Genomic DNA, 21,325 nt, shown 5'->3' on the forward strand with positions numbered 1-21,325 from the left:
TTTTTTTTTTTGAGACAGAGTCTGGCTCTGTCATCCAGGCTGGAGTGCAGTGGTGTGATCACAGCTCACTGCAGCCTCAACCTCCCTAGCTCAAGTGATTCTCCCACCTCAGCTTCCACAGTAGCTGGGACTACAGGCACAAGCCACCATGCCTGGCTAATTTTTTTCTTTTTTGTAGAGATGGGGTTTGCTCAGGGTGGTCTCAAACTCCTGAACTCAAGCAATCATCTGGCCTCAGCCTCCTGAAGTGCTGGGATTGCTGGTGTGAGTCACAGTGCCTGGCCTGGGCTAACTCTTTTTTAAAGAGTTAAAATACTCGTTCCTATTTGTTTTTACTTCTCTAGTATGGGAGGCCGTTACTGTGGCTTCTGTCTTGGGGGCCAATTTTCAAAGGGCTTCAAGAACTTGAACCGAGGTTAGAGGAAAACCACGAGATGGCTAAAGGATGGGAAAAGAAGAAATAACACTATTTAAACTGTAGATGAGAAGACTAAAGTGATGAAACAGTCACCAGGTATTTGGAGTGGTCTCACCCAAGGGACTGTGCCAACTTCCTCATTTTTTATGAGGGCAGGCAAAAACTGGCCAAAACGCAAGTTAGGATAATAAGCATAGTAGCTATTATTAAATGCTAGGGTGTGCTGCATAACTGAATGACAGTGTTTCTCACAGTTTATCTCCAACTCTCATGGCCAACCCATGAGATGTATATCATTATCCCCTTGTTTTGAATGTAAGAAACTGACACTCAAATCAGAAGGCATGTCAGTGAAAAAGGCCATATTCACATCCCATCTAAGTCTGTCTGACACTAAAGCCCACACTCTCTCCACTACACTCCACCTTGTCTCCAGATTGTTTTGGGGTGTTTAAATGTGATTATACCAAAGAGCAGTTGAATGCGCTGAAAAATTCTGAAGATTCCTCCTGTCCCTTTGAATCCCTGTTGGAAACCATTGTCAAGGTAGTGTCTGGCTATGATAGAAGGGATTTTTGACACAGCCTATTGTTTTATCTTTTTAAAGTCAATGTAGGTGCTTTTGATGATCATAACACTAACTGTTAAGTCTTTAGGCATAAGAATCAAACATTCAACTAAGCATGTTTACAAATTTGCTTTCAGCCCAGTGGATCTATCCACTTTTCCATTTAGGTTACACATTTAGATTTCAGAGTTTATCCTGTTATCTTCAAATCCACGGACTGTACACTCTTTGAGGGAAGAAACTCTTAGTATCTAGTCAAGTACATGGCATGCAATGAGTGCTCCCAAATACTTGATTAATATCATATGATATAATGTAATATGATTCTTCATAAACAGTGAGTGTTTATAAATACAGTATTTTAAATGTCATTAGGAATCTTCTATTGGAATCTTAACTCTATTTTAATAGGCCTACTTTTAAAGTTAATAAACATAATATAAACGTGGACAGGGCTAAGATTTTTCCTTAAGATTTCACTCTGGCAAGTCTTCCTGGAGATTTAGCCATGGCTGTTTTTATGACTGTAATTTCCTTAATATGGGGCCTCAGCCATATTCCATCATCATAAATCCCTTTCTCGCACTTAAAAGCAATGTTGAAATATTTTCCAGTTTCTATATCTTAACTCTTTACTTAGATCCATTATTTCCATTTTGAGGTTATCTTATGTAAATATTGTAGAAGATTTTGGAATTATATAATAAGAAAAAACTAGTATTCCACCTCAGAAATCTTAGCTAATAGATATGTTCTCAAATGCAAAGTGAAATATTTAAAGTAATTATTCAAGTAAATAAAGAGACCATGTTTATCCCAATTACTTGAATATTTTACATAAAGTTGGTTTTATGCACTTGACTTTGTGTTTAAACTCAAGGTTGTAGTATTGTCTACTGGACATTGTTAGCTCAGGACTTTTTCAGGAGCAAGGAATAAAAGAATCATTTTTAAACTTATTTAAAAAAAGAAATAAGGAAGAAAAGAAGAAATTTTACTGGCTCCCCTTAGCTTAAGACATGGCTGGATACAGATGCTCAAACAATCACATCAGGACCCTGCCTCCCTCCATGTCTGGGCTCTCTGGCCTCTTGGGTCAGTTTCATGCTCAGGCTGGCTTTCTCCACATAGTAGCAAAGATGGGCATCAGACATCCCAAGTTAACATCATCTTTAGTGCTCATGCTGTCAGAAGGAAAGAGGCCCTCTCCCAGCATCCATATTAAATCTCCAAAGAGATTCTGTTTGGCCTTGCTTTGGCCACATACTCACCCCTGAGCAAGCTCCGTGTCAAGAGAATAGAGTTTGTTGAAAGGCCAGCCTGGTTTGCACACTCATTCTGTGTTGAAAGATGTAGACCATGTGATTGACAGTCCCAGCAGATAGGAGAGGGAGAGTTTTCAAAAGCGTTGCCAGCATAAGAGACAGTAGATTTTGGGAAGGTAAAAAGAGGTATTTATTAAAATACTGTGCCTTTGGAATAAAAATCTTTTCCAGGAAATGCAAATAATTTAAAACAATTCAAATAAGCATCATACGTTTTAAAACAGTTAGAAATACACTCAGAAGAACTGAATTGCTTGTTTAGTAGATTTCAGATAATATTTTCTCCTCTTTGAACCTCAGTTTTGTCATCTGGAAACAAAGGATAATGCTTACCTTATAAGATAATCATTATTAGAAGAGATGATGGAACTGACCATATCTATGTACTATAAAGTGTTATCTACATAGTTATAAATTACGACAGCTAAGAAATTAATCCCTAAAGAAAGCAAAATTACCTATGTCATGGTTTAGAAAGTCTCTCTCTCAAGAAAAAACTTATTCTATTGCCGCTGTTGGGTTTTTTCCTGAGGAATCAGTGTTTGAATGCAATATACATTTTTGTAGGCTCTGCAATGTTTTTATGATGAGGACAGTGATAGTGTTGACAATTACTCAATGAATACTTAGAGATTTAAATGTATCGCTAGATTTCTGGGAAATTAAAAGACCAATGTAAGCTAGTTGAATGAGAAAACTAGAGGTGGGCAGATGGTGGACAGATCAAGTCACTGGTTTTAAAGGTAGGCTGAACTGTTATTTGTTGCTATTAATAACAGCCATCTTCTTTAAAGGAAGTACTCCTAAATATCAATAGTTTAGTGGCCAAGGTGCCATTGAGATGATCACTCCTAGGAAATGTTTTGCCAGTGATATTACCTTAACTTTCATCTGAAAAGAAATAAAGAAATGTTTTATAGATGATTCACTTTCACCTGATATGTGCACAACATTTTAAGAGAAGGAATTAGTCAGTCTGTTTGAATCATCTTTACGTGTTCCTTTTAGCAGGGAACTCAAAGTTGGTTAAATGGCTAGCTCTATTTCAGAAAGCAAAAATAACAGAAACAGTGAAAAGACAGTCTATATTGAAAGCCTGATCCAGACACATCATGGGGGAATAAATATATCAGGACAAAAATATACGAAAAGTGAAAGTATTTCTGGAGTATTTCACTACCAATATAAATATTAAAATGCTCACACAGCCAGATCTGGCAAGTTATATAGATGAGGAAGTGAAAGCAATAATATGCCAAGTCAATGGCATTGGTGTAAAATGTAATCATAGAGGAACAATCTCAGAGTTGAAAATTATTAGAATTGGAAAACACTTTGAAGTTCTTTAGTTCCACCCAGGAGTATACCGTTAAATATTTAATAACCATCCCTCTGCGGGCTTTAATAACAAGCCCTGATTTGTAGTGTTTGCCAATTTTTATGGTGTCAATACAGCCCCCATGGCTGATTTTAGGCTACCAAGATGAGGTCACTGAAACACAAGTTGGGAAGAGATGCACGTAGTAGGCTGTCATGAGCCAGCACACAGCTGGTTTAGCATTATAATTTTCAAATAAGAAAGCAGTTGACTTCAGAGGAGTTGGGTGACTTGCCTGGGTCATACAAATAATTAGCTGCGCTGCCACAACTAAAACTAGGTCCCAGTGTTTGACCTCAGAATTGTGAATGCATTATGAGGAAAGCACCATGATTGATTGATTGGTAAGCCCACGTGACTTTCTGTCCTAGTTAAGTTCCCCTTTAAGGGCCTCTGTAGACATTTCTACATGGAGTTTAAACTATAGTCTGTCTATCTCCACTACTGGCCTGAGATCTCACTGACATTTGGAAAGTGTTTTATTTACCTTTGTGTCTTCAGCACTCTGTACAGTATCTGACACTTAGATGCTTATAAGTGTTTGTTGGGGGCCATGCACAAACAATAGAGAACATGCGTTGACCTACTATGTGCCAGGCAGTGTTCTTAGTGGTTTACATGTATTAACTCATTGAATCCTTAGAATAAGTCTCACGAGTGAGGTAGGTACTATAATCCTGCCCATATTTTAGATGAGAAAATAGAGGCTTAGACTTATTTGCCTAAGGTAACATAGACAGTGATTGGATTTAAACCCTAAAATCTGGCCAGTGCCTGTGCACTTGGCCTCTCAGCTGTCACTCATTTAACTAGCAATTATCATCATAGTGCCCAGCTCAGCACCAAATACTTCTAAAAGGTCTCCCTCCTTTCCTTAGGAAGGACACAAAACATTTCCCAGAAAAGATCTGATCTGACCAACACACACCTTTGTTAATGGGGAAGGGCCTTTATTAATGGGAATGATCAAGGAAATGGGGCGTTTTTGGTGATTACGTTTTCTCATTATCTGAGGTTTAAACAGAAACCTCTATTTTAATTAAAATTTCTGTTGTCGACAATAGGCCCTAGTCCCATTTTTTTCTTTAATTAAAAAGTTAACCTTTTTTTGATGTATTCACTTGAAAAATGGCATCACCATATGGTAACAGATAATGTAAAGAAGGTGTAGGAGATTAAGGTACTAACTCCAACTGTGTTCTGTGAGGGTTTTTCTTTAAATAGAAAATACATTCTTCTTCCCCACTGATTTTCCATCTCATCAAATGAAATAACAAAAAGCCTATTTCTACATGTGAACATTTTCTTGGATTCTTGTCTACTGAGATTTAGTACAGTGTGTGACTTATGTGCAAACCTTAAGATATGAATCTTATTTTAAAAACAATTTAATATAATATCTCTAATTTTTTTGTTTTTGTTTTTGTTTTTTTTAGATGGAGTCTCACTGTGTCACCAGGCTGGAGTGCAGTGGCGCAATCTCAGCTCACTGCAACCTCCAACTCCCTGGTTCAAGAGATTCTCCTGCCTCAGCCTCCCAAGTAGCTGGGATTACAGGCACGAGCCACCACGCCCAGCTAATTTTTGTACTTTTAGTAGAGACGGGGTTTCACCCTATTGGCCAGGATGGTCTCGATCTCCTGACCACGTGATCCGCCCACCTCTGCCTCCCAAAGTGCTAGGAATACAGATTATTTTGAAGGCTCCTTCAAAAAGCCTGGAAAAAAAAACGCCATTCACACTTCACACTGCATTAATGGACATCAACTAACATGCAAATTGGTTATAATACTTTTCTCCCTTTTGGCAATAATAATTCATTTGTTTCCTTTCTTTCATTATAATTTCTACAGAAAATACAGCAATAAATTATATATTAAGCTCAATTTTGTTAGATACGCTGATACCATATGGATAAATGCAGTTAACTTTTCACATATTTATTTTTCCCATTGTGCTCTAGATGGTTTAGATACGTATTTGCAGTTTGGTTTACAGTTTGTATTTTCCCTCTAGCACAACAAATTGTCCCTAATCCTTTTCTTCTATTCCTTGTTATTCCCTCTACCAGCACCAAAAATTTGCTAGTGCATTGCAAAACAATGAGAATTACGGATAAAATAGCAAGCATTTATATATACTCTATATTGATCAAAGTGCTTTCAGAGATGAGATCTTTTTTTGATCCTTAAAATGGTTATGTGAGAATATCCGACCCTGGGACTCAGAGGTGGATGATTGCCTGGAGTCACACAGCTAGAGAGGGAAAGGGCTAGAATCAGAGGTCTGATTGTCTGACTTCTGTTCTAGCGCATGCTCCTGGCTCTCTTGGGAAGCTGCTTCAGTATAGTGAAGCACTTAAGAGCATGGATGAGTTCTTGTTAGCCAGACGTGGAATTGAATCTTGGTTCTGACTGTATGATTTTAGCAAGTTTGCTTATCTAGAAGAGAAGGATAATAATACTTCCTTCTTCACAGGGTGGTAATGAAGAGTAAATCAAAGAGTTTAGCAGAATGCCTCGTACATGGTAAGCACTCAATACATGTTCTTGTTATTTTTATTATTACATGGCTTTGCCTTACTGAGGCTTCATCTTGTCCTCTGGTCCAACTACAGTTCTCTAGCTTTGCTTATCCCTTCATAGCCTCTACCCCCAGTGGCACGATCTTGGCTCACTACAACCTCCGCTTCCCGAGTTCAAGCAATTTTCCTGCCTCAGCCTCCCAAGTAGCTAGGATTACAGGCACCTGTCACCACACCCAGCTAATTTTTTTGTAGTAGGGATGGGGTTTCACCGTATTGATCAGCCTGAGTTCAAACTCCTGACCTCAAGTGATCCGCCCACCTCAGCCTCCCAAAGTGCTAGGATTACAGGCATGAGCCACCACGCTCAGCCAGGAATTTTCATTCTTTATCCTCCTTTGAGACTCAGCTCTAGCATCATTTCCAGCCAAGTTGGTCTCCCTTCTTCTGTATTCTGATAACTGTTAACCCACTGCCTCCATCAAGTGACTTGAGCTTCCCGGGGAAGGGCATCGTGTCTTTGTAGACATCCAATAAATGTTAGTAGAAGAAAGGGGGGTCCTGCCAATAATCATATGTCTTTCTCACAATTTAAGAATAAACTCCTTTTCACCCTGTTACTACTTTTTGCTTGTCTTCCCTTTGACAAACATTCTACTTCTTCATCACCCATTCCCTCAATTTAACATCTGATATCACTATAGAAACTACTGCCTTGAAGATCAACAAAGAGATTCCATGTGGACCAACGTCCTCCTTCTTGAGACCCTCGCCTGGCTTTTGTGACACAGTGCAATATTTGCTCTCTTGATGCCTCACTGAGCTTAACCTTCCTTGACTCCTCCACAGATTTCTCAACTGTGGGTATCCCCTAAGATTTCGGTCATTTGCCTTCTCTTCTTTCATCTAGTCCATTCATGAACACACCCATTCCTGGTTTTAACCATCACCTCTATGCAGATAATGTGCAAAGTTTATTTCTAGTCCGAGTGGAGTCTCTGTTACTTTGCCAATCAAATTCTAAATTTTTATTCCTTCTAGTGCAGCAGTGGCAAATATCTGACACTCATGTGTCTCACTCAAGACAGATACTGTTTCACCCAAGACTGATGATGCCGCTTTCCCAGTCAAGGCAGGCTTCTTAGAATCCTTCTCATTTCCGCCTCTGTTCTTTGGCACTAATGCTGTGTCTGCTCAGAGTTTTCATTCTTCACTTGTTCCAGGCACCTGCTTCCTGGTGAATAATGAAAAACCTACTAGTCATCCTTATAGGAGAATATGCACTCATTTCCCAGCAGCACATCCGACTCAACATGGTTAAAACCAATCTACCATTCCCAGATATTCAGCCTAACTTCCCAGTGCAGTCTACCCTAGTTTTATAACTTGTTCTACTTTTTCCAGATAACTGCTAATCATCTTTGTTTGTCTTTGCTTTCTTTTTTGCACCGTGTTTGATATATTAGGGTATCAAATCCTACTTATTCGAATATGTCCCTTATTCATTCCTTCTATCCTTGGGGCTACCATATTTATTCTAGCCCTTGTTACCTCATTATGGGATATAAAAACAGCCTGTCAACTGGCCTTTCCATTGCCAGGTTCTCTTTGTTCTAAGCCACCCTGCCTCCAGATCAATCTTCCTAGAGTAAAACCTTCATTGTATGACTCTCTAGCTCAAAGTTCCTTAATGATTATCAATCACCTCTTAAAGTCCCCAATTCTTAGACTACTAGTAGAGTAAAATTATTTTTGATTTGGAGTCAAAAAGTTTTGGATGCAAATTTTGGCTACTACACTTAACTGTTATGTAACTTCGAATTTTGCCTTAATTTTTATTCATCATTTATTCAGTATCTATTTGTTTAACACCTTCTGCATCTCAGGCTCTGTACTAGGTACTTGGGATACAATGATGAGCCAAACAGACCTTGTCCTTGCTCTCCTGGACCTCACAACATAATGAACTTGTCTCTATTTCTTATGATCATAATAATCCTAAGTACAGGCTGTGCTTTTTTCCCTTGATGCTTGTAGCTTTTGGTTTGTGCTATGCAGGGTATTATAATATCATGTACAGTGCCACAGTAATCAGCATATATGTGTTATCACTCAGCCACATTGCAGCTTCACTGAAGGGCAGGGGCTATGTCCCATTTCCCATAGTGCAAGCACAGTGCCGTGCACATACCAGCTGCTCAGTGATTTCTGATGTGGTTTTTGTAGATCCAGCGTTAAGTCTTTGGCACAGTCATAATGCCTAGTATGTTTTTAGAGGCTCCCTTTGTCCTATCAGAATTATGCTATTTAAAAAAAAAGTCATACCTATTTAGTTTATATTCATTCTAAGGCCTCTCCTTTCCAACCTACTACCCTGCCTATAATTATTATAAGGAGAACTCACAATGTTTATAACTTGTGCACCTTAAGTTTTAAAAACTGAATAACAAGCCCATTCATGTTTCCTCATAGAAATACTGTCTATATACATACAATGAAATGTTAAAATAATGTTCTTTTTACTAAATAGCTTTTTGACTTGGTAATGAACAATATGTTGTTTTTCCCTGAGAAGTAGTTCTAGGACTTTAGTTCTGAAGATTATGTTTTATTTTATACATTTTCAGCCTCCTGTTTTTCAGTTCCCTGTGATCTTACATTAAACATTTGTCTGTCTAAAACAATAGGTTAACTATAGCCAAATTATAACCATACCATTCCTCTCCACACAAAATCCTATAAACAGCATGTGATCATATTGCTTCTAGAATTTATGATTGTTTTCTTCCAAAAGGAAGCTAAATTTAGCCTAGTAATTCTACATGCTCCCAAGAAAACAATGCCTGCTGTGATTTCTAGAATAAATGAATCTGAACCACAGTTCCTTTACTTGACTAACAGAGAAAGTTTAAATATCAACCTAGTCATTAACCACAGTTATTAAACCACATTAAACAACCAGCAAGGGGTTAAGAAAGAAAGTTGCTATGTTTTTTCTTTCATTGCTGAATGAGTCTAACTTAGTTACTGTATCAACCTTAATACAGAACATTGTTTGCATCTCAATGGTTCTCTAAAATTATTCGTTCATGGCTTGAGTTCTAAAATTAAACTATGTGGAGTCATGTCCAACCGCACAATGCATCTTTATGTGAAACTGGCTAGAGTTTTTGTTTTCCTTCTATGTAAAAGTCCAGTTGGGAAGCTTTGTTTCTGATAGTTTAAATGGTATAGGTCTTTCAGTTTTCTCTTCGTTTCTGACAACTGAACTGCTCTTGCCTTGAACCTGTTTTGGCAGATAAACCTCTCATAATGAAGACTCCCGCTGTGCTTGCACCTGGCATCCTCGTGCTCTTGTTTACCTTGGTGCAGAGGAGCAATGGGGAGTGTAAAGAGGCACTAGCAAAGTCCAAGATGAATGTGAATATGAAGTATCAGCTTCCCAACTTCACCGCGGAAACACCCATCCAGAATGTCATTCTACATGAGCATCACATTTTCCTCGGTGCCACTAACTACATTTATGTTTTAAACGAGGAAGACCTTCAGAAGGTTGCTGAGTACAAGACCGGGCCTGTGCTGGAACACCCAGATTGTTTCCCATGTCAGGACTGCAGCAGCAAAGCCAATTTATCAGGAGGTGTTTGGAAAGATAACATCAACATGGCTCTGGTTGTCGACACCTACTATGATGATCAACTCATTAGCTGTGGCAGCATCAATAGAGGGACCTGCCAGCGACATGTCTTTCCCCACAATCATACTGCTGACATACAGTCGGAGGTTCACTGCATATTCTCCCCACAGATAGAAGAGCCCAGCCAGTGTCCTGACTGCGTGGTGAGCGCCCTGGGAGCCAAAGTCCTTTCATCTGTAAAGGACCGGTTCATCAACTTCTTTGTAGGCAATACCATAAATTCCTCTTATTTCCCAGATCATCCGTTGCATTCGATATCAGTGAGAAGGCTAAAGGAAACGAAAGACGGTTTTATGTTTTTGACGGACCAGTCCTACATTGATGTTTTACCTGAGTTCAGAGATTCTTACCCCATTAAGTATGTCCATGCCTTTGAAAGCAACAATTTTATTTACTTCTTGACGGTCCAAAGGGAAACTCTAGATGCTCAGACTTTTCACACAAGAATAATCAGGTTCTGTTCCATAAACTCTGGATTGCATTCCTACATGGAAATGCCTCTGGAGTGTATTCTCACAGAAAAGAGAAAAAAGAGATCCACAAAGAAGGAAGTGTTTAATATCCTTCAGGCTGCATATGTCAGCAAGCCTGGGGCCCAACTTGCTAGACAAATAGGAGCCAGCCTGAATGATGACATTCTCTTCGGGGTGTTCGCACAAAGCAAGCCAGATTCTGCCGAACCAATGGATCGATCTGCCATGTGTGCATTCCCTATCAAATATGTCAACGACTTCTTCAACAAGATCGTCAACAAAAACAATGTGAGATGTCTCCAGCATTTTTACGGACCCAATCATGAGCACTGTTTTAATAGGGTAAGTCACATCAGTTCCCCACTTACAAACTGTGAGGTATAAATTAGAAATAACTATCAGTCTCAAAAAGAATATCGAGGGCTTCTTTTGTGCTTGGTAAATGGTATTTATCCAAAATAGTTGCAGATTTTTTCCAAGAAAATTGAGAAATTGAATCTTCATTTACACCTAAAATTATATCTTTAAAATATAATATGGTAACTAAAAGAAAAATATTTTCACAATTCAGATTTGCATGTTCGTGACATTTCAGATTATATTAAAGTTATTTCCCATATAAGCTTTTGTAGTTCTGATCAGATTTACACAGATTTTATCACAACAGTAATTCCCATAAAACATAATTATTGACATTTCTATATAATCTCTGCAACATTTACAAGATACTCAAGCTAATTTGTACGCCTTAAAGAATTGTTCCTTATGAGATTATATTCTCTCACTGATACAAAATGATTAATCTATATTCTTGACATTACTTAAAGGAACTTAACTTTAAAAAATCTCTTCTGAAATGCTGGTAAATAAAACATTTTTAAATGAGCTAGTATACTTGTCTAAATAACCTGTAAGAGTAGAGAGGAAATGTTTGCTCCCAAGTCCTTCCTTTAGAGCTTGACTTTAATCACGGACTTCCTTCTGGAAAAGACTTGTGTCTACCAAGTTCTAGCTTGGCACTTTACCTGGTTGGTATTTGTTATTTATAAGCATAAATATTTTTATTGATGATTATTTATACTTATATGAAATGGTATTTTCATAGGAGCTGTTAGAGATATTCTTGGTGCTGTGATTTAAATATAGTAACAGCTATCAGCTATACCTGGAGATTTATCCTGCTAGTCAGTTGATCACCTGGTCTGAGTGTTTATTGTGGCTTTGAGTTTCTTGATCTAGGCCAGATTTGGAATATGGACCTGACTATGGCCATAATTGAATGAACAAATACTGTAGCTTTTCTAAAGACAGTTTGACTTTGGCATGGTATGTTTCACTTACTTTAGCAGTTTCAATCTAAGATATAAAGGTTATAATTGCAATCAGGTAGAACATTAAACATATCCTCAGTAGCATAAAGTATATAATTTGCTGAGAGGTAAGGGCATATGAATTCAGAAACATTTGGTTGACTTTTGCTGAAATGTCTGGGACACTTCTCTAGATGGAAACTGTAGCTAACTTTTTATGATGCTAGGAAAATACTTCCAAGAAAGTCAGTTCATCTTTTGGTGAACTAAAAACAAAACTTCCTTCCTATCTCTTCCAAAGTCTGTGAATATACATAACATAAATGCACATACATTCCAACTAAGACTTATTTCCCCCTGCATACATTTGATATATGTTGCAAAGAAGCAGTAGAATTCCTCATGAAGCTCCCCCTTTTCTTTACTAGAAACTACAAAAGAATGAAAGGAAACAAAATGATTTTCAGAAACCTGGGATAAGGAAATAAAAATATAATATTAATAGCATTACAGAGAAGATATTTTTCTGCATCCAGTAAGTTGATTCTGAGACACAAGTTTTAAAAGAGTCTATTAGGAATTCCTCCAGGGCTCCTAGAGCACATGGATTTGCTATTTAAATCTTTCTTTGTTAAAAATTAAAAAGAAGGGTGGGGCAAGAAAAAAATCAAAAAGAGAATTCATAAAGGTATATTGATATCTCATTTTTTAAATTTTGTACATTTCAATCCTTAGATGTAAAAATACTTATCAATTCTAGAAATTCTCAAAACACATCTGAATTTTATCTTATTCCTTTGACTTTTTTAGTGTTCCAAGGGAGACAAAGAGACAGGATTATCCAATGAAATTCAGGTCAGTTTTATCGCGCAGGAAAAATTCCCAAAATGCACTAGCCACACCTGAAACCATTATCACTCCCATCACAAAAATTCTTGCGGGAAACAAGATGGAACTTGCCAACATAGTCTTCTTACAAAGGAAGCCAACTTTTACACTGGCCAAATTCCATAGACAAATACCTTCAAACCTCCTCTATTTATTTGCCTGTTTATCTTCTCTGGTTACAAAGATCAAACTTCTTCTGAGACTGAGACTACACATATTCTCTCTCTTCATATACCCCATCCAGACCTCAGATTGTTCCAATAATGAGCATAAAATCATTTCCTAGCTTAATGCCAAAATGAAGGCACCTAGAGCCATTCATCACACACAAAAAAACAAAATGATTACAAGATCAAAGCTGTTTAGCAGGACTCTCAAGCAATAAGATGACTCCATTTTGTCTTGGCAGATTTACTTGGCCAGAAATCAACTGACCCTTTTAATAATTTCTTGGAACTGAGTTTTTACTTTGGCATCAAGTTTGGTGAAAAGACACACATATTGTAGTTTTGTTATTAACATCTCTAATACATTTATAAAGGGACTCTTGTGGACAAGGTTAAGAAAGCTGAGCTGCAGCAGTAACTTTCCACTTATGCTTCTGCCCAGTCCTCAGTGTTGACACATTGCTGAAAGAGGGATTTCCTGGCACTCCTTGAGCTCTCCGCCATGTGCAAAAAGTGTTTCTATCACAAGATCGGATAATGGGAGTGCCAAGGATGGGCCTTTTACATTTTAGGGGTCCAGCAGGTGTACCAGGCCTGACTTGCTTATTTAGGATCACATATTATGTTGCTTTTCCCAGTCTCACATTTCATGAAATACGTCTATGCAAACTCTTCACATGCATCTTCTCATATTGATGACATCACAAAAGCCCTCTTTTGAGTCATTTGATAATTCCCAGTGCGCGTCATCTTCACCCATAAGCTATTTGTGCTTCAGAACTCTTTGTCTCCACATACGATGCTGTTTCTGGAAACTTATCCCAAGCCACAAATGCATAGAATACCAATGTTTTTGATTATGTCAGTTGTTCTATAAGAATATATTCTTGATCCTCACAGTGTGTCCATTTTTTATGTTGCTTTTGAAAGTGATTCTAAAGAATTTGTTTACAGTGACTTCCAACATTGAGTATTATGAGATTATACACCCACAAATAATTACTAAATCTGTTTAAATATCTTTACCTCCTCCTTTACCCATTCATCAATCAACCTCTATAAGCATCCTAAATTAGTATTGATTGAAGTTGTTTTAGGCTAATGCATATTCTCTAAATAGCCCATTATTATTCAAAATAAAATAATTGAGAAAACTGTCCCATAATATGGATGGAACCTTTGTAAAGACCCATATGTAGGGAGAAAAAATGCTCATCTCTATTTGAGGATAAGCAGTAGCAAAAATTTCATTAACTTGTTTAAAATTAAGTGGAATTTAATTTTAAGACTGTGGAATCTCTAACAGTCTTTTACATATAAGGGATTGATTAATGTGACAATTTCAGGAAAAAAAGCGAGAATCAGTACACATTGGCCCAATCTCCTACAAATAAGAATCAATACAGAATAAGAGAATTTTTTAAATCCCCAAATCAGCAAAGATCCTGTTCCCTAAGTTATAGAATATTTATTAAAACAAGTGAAATACTGCATTTTAGAAAAAATTTTAATCAAAGTTGAAATTAGAAAAGGGTTCTTGAAATAGCTCTCGCCTCTCAGAAAACACAGTTAACACGCAGCACTGTTTTTCTTGAAGTTCTATTATCAAAGTTTTGCTCTATAGATAAGCATTTGAAAGACTTGTAGCAAATATTTTCACCAACATCTTGATGGCCTTAATGACCAAAGTTGGATCAAGTGAAGGGGAAAAGCATTTGGTGCCAGACACACCTGGGTGGAAGTCCTGGTTTACTGTATACCAACCATGTGACTTCTGCCACATTACCTAACTTCTTAGAGGCTGAGTCTCATTGGTAACATGCAGATGACAATACCTACTTCACGGGATTTTGTGAAAATTTGGGATAATGTATATGAGGTACCTGGCACAAGATGACTATAAATTTAGCCCGTTGGGAGACAGCGTGGGCTAATGGAAAGAGACTAAAGTCAGAGATGTGGGTTCAAATCTGAACCCCACCATCTTCTACCTGGATGGCCATGAAAGCATTATTTAAACTCTGAACCCATCGTCCTGCATGCAGGACTATTGTGTGGACAAGTATATTAATAATGTCTGTAAAAGGTCCCAACTTGGTCCTTGGCACAAAATAAATAGCAGCTATTATTGTAAGGAATACTTGCGTAAAGAAAGGCAAATTCAAATGATTGGATTATTTTCTGGAAGAGGCACGTTCTGGTTCTATTGTTTACAAGGGTCTTTCACTTCTTTCTCTAACTGTTATGAGTGACCTACCTCCATAATGCTTAATTTGTGTTATGTTGTTCTTAAGATTTAATAGTTCCAAAAAAAAGATGGGGTGAGGAGTGGTGGTAGTTTGAGGGGGCAGAGGATGGGGAGAAAGACAATTGAATCAAAATTGTACTATAGTCAAGTTAGAAGGTAAAAGTTGTTCTCCTTCCTCTCACTTTCAATCCTAACTATCCATGACATAAGATATTACTCTTATGTACTTTGTCATATCTTGCATTCAAGAATTTGCAGATAATGCAGTTTTAGAAAAAGTCAACCTCATAGGTTGTTTGTATTGGGCCTCCTTGTTTTTAAATATCATTTATACTCAAATTCAAAGAGTAGCCAACTGCTTCCCAAAATAAAGGAAACTTAAGGTAGTAATTTTCCATCTCCGTTTCACAGAATGCCAAAGTTAAAGAGTCACTACTCAGAGCCATCAAAGGAAGAAAGCAAAGTGATGAAAACAATTTTAAAGGAGGACAAAAATCAAAACAGGATGCAAACAAAGAATAATAGGAATAGGCAGAAAAATAAACATACAGTGATGTTTCTTTATTATGATTATAAAGATGATAGATGAGTAAAATCGAGTTACATTTAAGTTGTAATGGAAGAAAATAATTGCAGCCTTCCATCAGGAAACCACAAGGACCGTTATTGATCTGTCATCCTCAGGGCATGTCTCGTAATATTTAATAAAATAAACAAAGATTCATAACTTTTATAGGCCACATATCTATAATCTCCCACACCACTTGAACTGTGAATGTGGAGTCAATGTTACAAATAACATCCATGTGATTATGCTGGTTTGGCATGCCTTATTTAAACAATCTAGCACTCTCAAGAGAATGTATTTTGTATTAGGGATGAAAAATGTGAAGTCAGATTATAGAGTTTTTTACTTATTGTGCTCAAAAATGAGAAAATGTTATCCAATATGAAAAATGTTGTTAAGGATTCTTCATTCTTAATATTAGACAGACTTCCAAACCTAAATATTAAATATCTTGGCCATATGCCAAATGTAATAGCTACCAAAGCAAAATCTTGCAAGAAAGAAAATCCTTGAGGTATAAAGATTCAATGTACTTTTTAAAAAATGTAAGTAAAAGGTTATTAATTTTACATTTCATTTATTTTTCTTCTCTAGACACTACTTCATCCTCTTCTAGGCTCAGGGAGTCACTGCTTCCTAACTTCTTTATTTTAATTATCCGTGCTACTCATTCCACGAAAAGTGGCATATTGCATTATTTTATTAAAAGAAATTTAAAATTAGTTTCTTTCCAGAATTTTGTAACGCCCCCTGAGATCACTGGGCACACCCTTGCAGTGTTAGAAAACATGTTACAAAATGAACCACTAATTCCTTTTGCTTTTTCCCTTCCTCTTGCTGACTGCTCTTTAAACCATTACGTGGCTCATTCACAGGTCTCTCTACCCCAGGAAAGATGAAAAAGCAAAGGCATGATGTTTTTATAACCTAATAGCAAGAGAACACAGTGCTGAAACTGTCACCAAAACTGTGGGTAGGTTTTACCAGTGGGTTATATTTATTCATGATATGATTGATAATATCTCTCACTTGTGTGGGGAATGAAGCGTTAACTATGCCGCATGCATTTTAAATTAATTTGACATTCTTCTTAATGTCCTTTCAAGCAGGTGGCATTATAACCTGTGTCTTATTTAGGTAGTTGATTTCTACACGGAGATTCATCTGATAAAACTGATATCGCAAACGGGAAGGAGTTTGTACAAAATGAAATAAATCTTAAAGTTGATTTTTGTAAAGCCCAAATGTTAATTAAAAACTTTGAATCCACAACTCTGATACATGATATTTTCATTGACATAAACATAATTAGAGATTTCTGGAAGCATATGGGATGCTGCATTAATAAGGATATGAACTTACTTGAGTAATAATGGATTTTTTTACTCCAAATACTGTTTCACATTTTGGGTGTTACATCCTTACTTCAGACTTCTGCCTTATCAGTGGCCATTCCACCCTATGTTCTTATCTCCTCAGTCTAAAAAGAAAAATGGGGACCCGTCAGAATTTGGATAGAAGACCCTCCAGGAATTTCTGCCACTGCTTATTCATGGGTTGGCACAGACACTGATTCAGTGGGCACACGGAGTTCAGAATGATTCAGAGCCCAGATATGTGCCCTAAGTCACATCTCCAGCATCCAGGGAGGACTGGAAAGTGCTCGTTATCAGGAAAATGAAACCAAGGGCTCAGCTACTCCTGAAATCATTAAAACTCCTTCCCTTGATTTTTTTTTTAAAATAATATATGTGGTAACCAAATCTAGGATCCTGGATACATTCCAGTCTGCTAATTACATATTTTTTTCTAACTAAAATGTTCCAAGCAGGTTCATTTGCATGTGAATTACTTGCTGAGCCATGTTGACTTCCTATTCTAAAAGCCTCACTCTGCCTTGGGAAGCAGTTTACTGCACTTCACCCTAGACCTAGTCTAATGTTGGAGCAGACAAAGTGTAGCTACCCATATATACTTCAAAACTATTTTCCAGTCTCCCCACAAGAGGAAAGAAAAATGTCTAGCAATTGCATGCTAATTTAGACTAAAGCTTTGTTTTAACCATTCTTGGTGATCACAAATGGGGAAAAATGATTTATGAACAGTATAACTATAAAACAAACAAAAAAAAACCATTGTGAATTCAGAGTAAAGTCTGACTTCATTTGTCTTATTTGGGTAAATCAGCAAAATGTTCATCAGTCAGAGGACATTAAAATGGTAGATGATACTTCAAATGATGCCCTAGATAAAAGGAGTGAATTAAGGTTAGTTTTGATTTGTAAACCATTCTCTTCTAAGGCTGATTTTATAAAAATTAAGTTTGCTGAGTCGTCATCTCAAAATATATAGTTATTCATGATTAGCTAGAATTTGTGTCTGTGTATCAAAGAAGTAAATTTGTATGATATTGAATTTTCTAACAATGTTTTAAATTTAAAATATCCGATTAACACTTGCATCTAGCAACCAGTCTACTAACTAAACTATAGGTGAAGTCATGCTCAGGAAATGGGGAAAATGCACAGATTAAATTGGTCTGTTAGCTCTGAGTGAATCAATAGTATTTAGTGCTAATGCACTAAGGAGATTACAAACACTAATGCAGTAGCAGTCAATAGCGAAAACGAATATCTCTAAAAAATATCTTGACAATAAAATGTGCAATATTTTCCATTTATCTTAAGCTAATTACATTACCTGCTTGTTCTTTCATCTTATTAGTTTAAGCCAAGTGCTAGAAGCCTAACCATTTTATTTAGTGCATAAAAGGGCCAAAACCTTGTAATCATTGTTTTCAGCAGGAGACAGAGGAAAGGATTAATTCATGTAACCAAGATTCAACCAGAAATTCAACAGATATTTATTTAGTCTCTAAACCTGATAGTATTACAATGGGGAATGAGCTAGACTGTACCTGTCTTCAACAAGCAGATAGAATAGTGAAGATGACAGTAAACATTCAATCACACCAATGAACAAATACATCATGATAATTTATGAAATATGCTGTGAGGGAAATAAATATCTGTGAATGCAAATAAGAGGGAATATCTAAATTTTGTAGTTGAGTCACAAAAGGCTGTCCTGAGGAGGTGAAAGCTAACTTTTATATAAAGCTTAAAACTTTAAAAAAGCAATATGTCTTTAGTACAGAGGCAAATATATAAACTAATAGTCATTACTTATTTCACAAGCTTACATCTTAACTACAAGCTGCTACATTAAATCAGCTTTCTTAAGTGGTTTGTGGTCATTAGTGCATACTATCTTACACTTAGAAAAACATCACAAGGAGTAGTACGATGCTGGAGAATTTAACTTTTTAAAACATTTCCTGCCTTAAAATAAACAGCTGTAAATGTGTTTAAACATTCTTTTGATTTCTAAATGAATTAAGTTACTTTTTATTATGTGGTTCTTCTTCATACGAAGAAAATAATATGTAGATTACTAGAAGCTAAGAACATACTTTAGATCATGCTCACACTCACTGCCTTTCCTGGCCTGTCACCTTAATCGGCTTCTTTGAAAATCACTATTTCTTACATGGGCCAAGTTGTTTCTTCCTTGTTTCCCTCTTCTTCCTTCTATGGCCAACACTTGGGACCCCATTTGTCAGAAGAACATGTTCCTCTTGCGGGAGGAGGGGATTGTCCTATTACCAATAAGTTTTATGACCAAGAGAAACATAAGAATCTGAGAACACAGAAAACAGGCTCTTTTGAAACTGTCAAAATTATAAACATTAATAGAATTCAAAGGAATGTGATGCTGAAGTGATCCCAAGTCACATTGTCTTTCTGCCTCTGTGCACTGTACTCTGCACAATTACATCCATTTTTAGACCATTTCCTTCTCATGAGAATCATGTGCATGGAAGGCCAAAGGAGAGACAAGTGCTCACAAGGATATCATGAGCACCTATGAATGTACAAATGAGTGCTCTCCAGTTAGTGCCATCTTTATATTGTTCCGGTTTATAGGCAATGCCTTCATCTTTACCTACAGACACATTTTGCCCTTCTCTTTCATTTTAATCCAGTTCATCTCTATATATTTAATCATGCAAATATCTAAATAAGTTTATGTCTTGTAGGGCAGGCACTTTGTCATGCTTCTTTGTACCTAAGCATATGCTTTGCAAATCATAAACAATGGTGTTGATTTTATTTTATATAAAAACTTGGATTCTCAAAAGAAATCTATGTGTTCACACAATAAACAGAGACCATCTGAATTGCTGAAGTATGACTGAATCATAAGCAGTATTGTTTTAGTCATCTCTACAGACCAGGAAGATTTGAAATACAGGTGTAAAAAGATGTGTGAGACATCAAAAGAAATATTCACCTTTCTTTGTGTTCATTTTCTTTATTTTTGCTTGGCCAAGAAAGAAGGGGTGTTTTCCAAGGGAATAGGAGGCTTCAGGGCTTATTCCTGTGCCTACAAGTCAGAGAGGTCACTGGCTTGCCCCTTCCTGAAGGCTGTAATTACAGGCAGAGGACTATTTATTTTCCCGTAAGGCGACCAGAATCTTGAGTGTAAAAAACTGTTTACAAGAGTACACTGTGTATAGGGGTTACACACAACCTCAGGAAAAATAATAGGAAAGTGAGACTATTTTTCTTCATGTATTCAATAATATGAGAATGTCCAAGACTCTGGAAATGTTCTAAAGTACAATAATAGAGATGAATATGAGGTCAAATTAGGTGATCCTGGGGCTTAAGGAACTGAATTAAATGAATAAAGAAGAGGAATTTCTAATAGGGCATAATCTAACTGATGATTTGTTAAATGTAAACTTATTTGTGGCTCCAACATCATGGTAAACAAGAATGAATAAATGTATTAGTACGAGTAATTGAGAAGTATTTCTAGTGAAAAACACCAATTACATTGGGTTTATCTGGCGCCAATGTGGAAATAAATGAGCAATATTTCTTACTCTCAACTAAACTTACTCTCACTTTCAGAACTGTTATAGGAAAGATATTGATTCAAGTAGAGTTGGGCATGCAAAGCACAAGATCAATTCTGTTACTGGCCTGATATTAAGGATATTAGTCAGTGTTTGAAAAATGATTTGTAATATATAAGTAGTAGTTTAACAAAGTAGGTAAAACTTGTAATTAATTTCAAAAGGTCAAAGCAGAGATTATTGACATGTACAAAGAGGACCCGCTTTATATATGCCTGCTTTGAAAAGTAATACCATAGTATGGTAAATTGTGACTACTTCTGAGATTTTCTGTCTAGATTCTTTTTAAAACCAAATGCTTAAGAAAAAAACATGAGACGTGAGTAGCAATTACATTTTTTAGGCTGAGTAGGTAGCATAATTGCCTCATGCCTGTCTCCTGTCTCCATTTGTTTTTAGTAGATTCTGCACAGAAAAACAAGTTGACCTTGGTATTGAAATTTTGGAGTTCACTATTTGTGGCACAGTTACAGATCACAGAAAAAAAATGTGCAACAGGACTTCACCACACCTAACAAAAGAAAGTTTTCTTATTAAAAACAAACCCTCCAACTTATTGTGAGATCTAGGGTAACCATGGTGTTAACTATATGCTATTTGATGTCTTATAACCCTGGTGATAAGATAACAATCCAATTGAATGCAGATGAACTCATGAAAAAAGAAGGATTATGAAATATTTGGAAAGTCAACACCTAAATTTTCATAAGTAAATATTAATTAAGTATTTGTGTGATCTTTAGATATGAAAGCTTCCCCTGCATGCACTTGGCTCTT

General features: G+C 36.6%; 1 protein-coding gene across 4 annotated transcripts in view; it reads left to right on the forward strand.

Annotated features, from left to right (window-relative positions):
* Positions 1-21,325, forward strand: part of MET (MET proto-oncogene, receptor tyrosine kinase) — a 123,517-nt gene that overhangs the window by 17,333 nt on the left and 84,859 nt on the right. For 2 of the 4 annotated variants that reach the window (XM_003261230.3, XM_003261229.3), the window contains exon 2: positions 9,512-10,725. The exons of 1 other annotated variant lie outside the window; for it this stretch is intronic. In XM_003261230.3, the coding sequence (XP_003261278.2) occupies positions 9,526-10,725 (1,200 nt within the window). In that variant the 5' untranslated portion in view covers positions 9,512-9,525. Of the gene's footprint in view, positions 1-6,167; positions 6,218-9,511; positions 10,726-21,325 lie in introns of all 4 variants that reach the window. One more of the 4 variants, XM_012512338.2, reaches the window with a different exon arrangement.

The sequence above is a fragment of the Nomascus leucogenys genome, chromosome 13, assembly GCF_006542625.1.
Source record: "Nomascus leucogenys isolate Asia chromosome 13, Asia_NLE_v1, whole genome shotgun sequence".
Lineage (NCBI taxonomy): Eukaryota > Metazoa > Chordata > Mammalia > Primates > Hylobatidae > Nomascus > Nomascus leucogenys.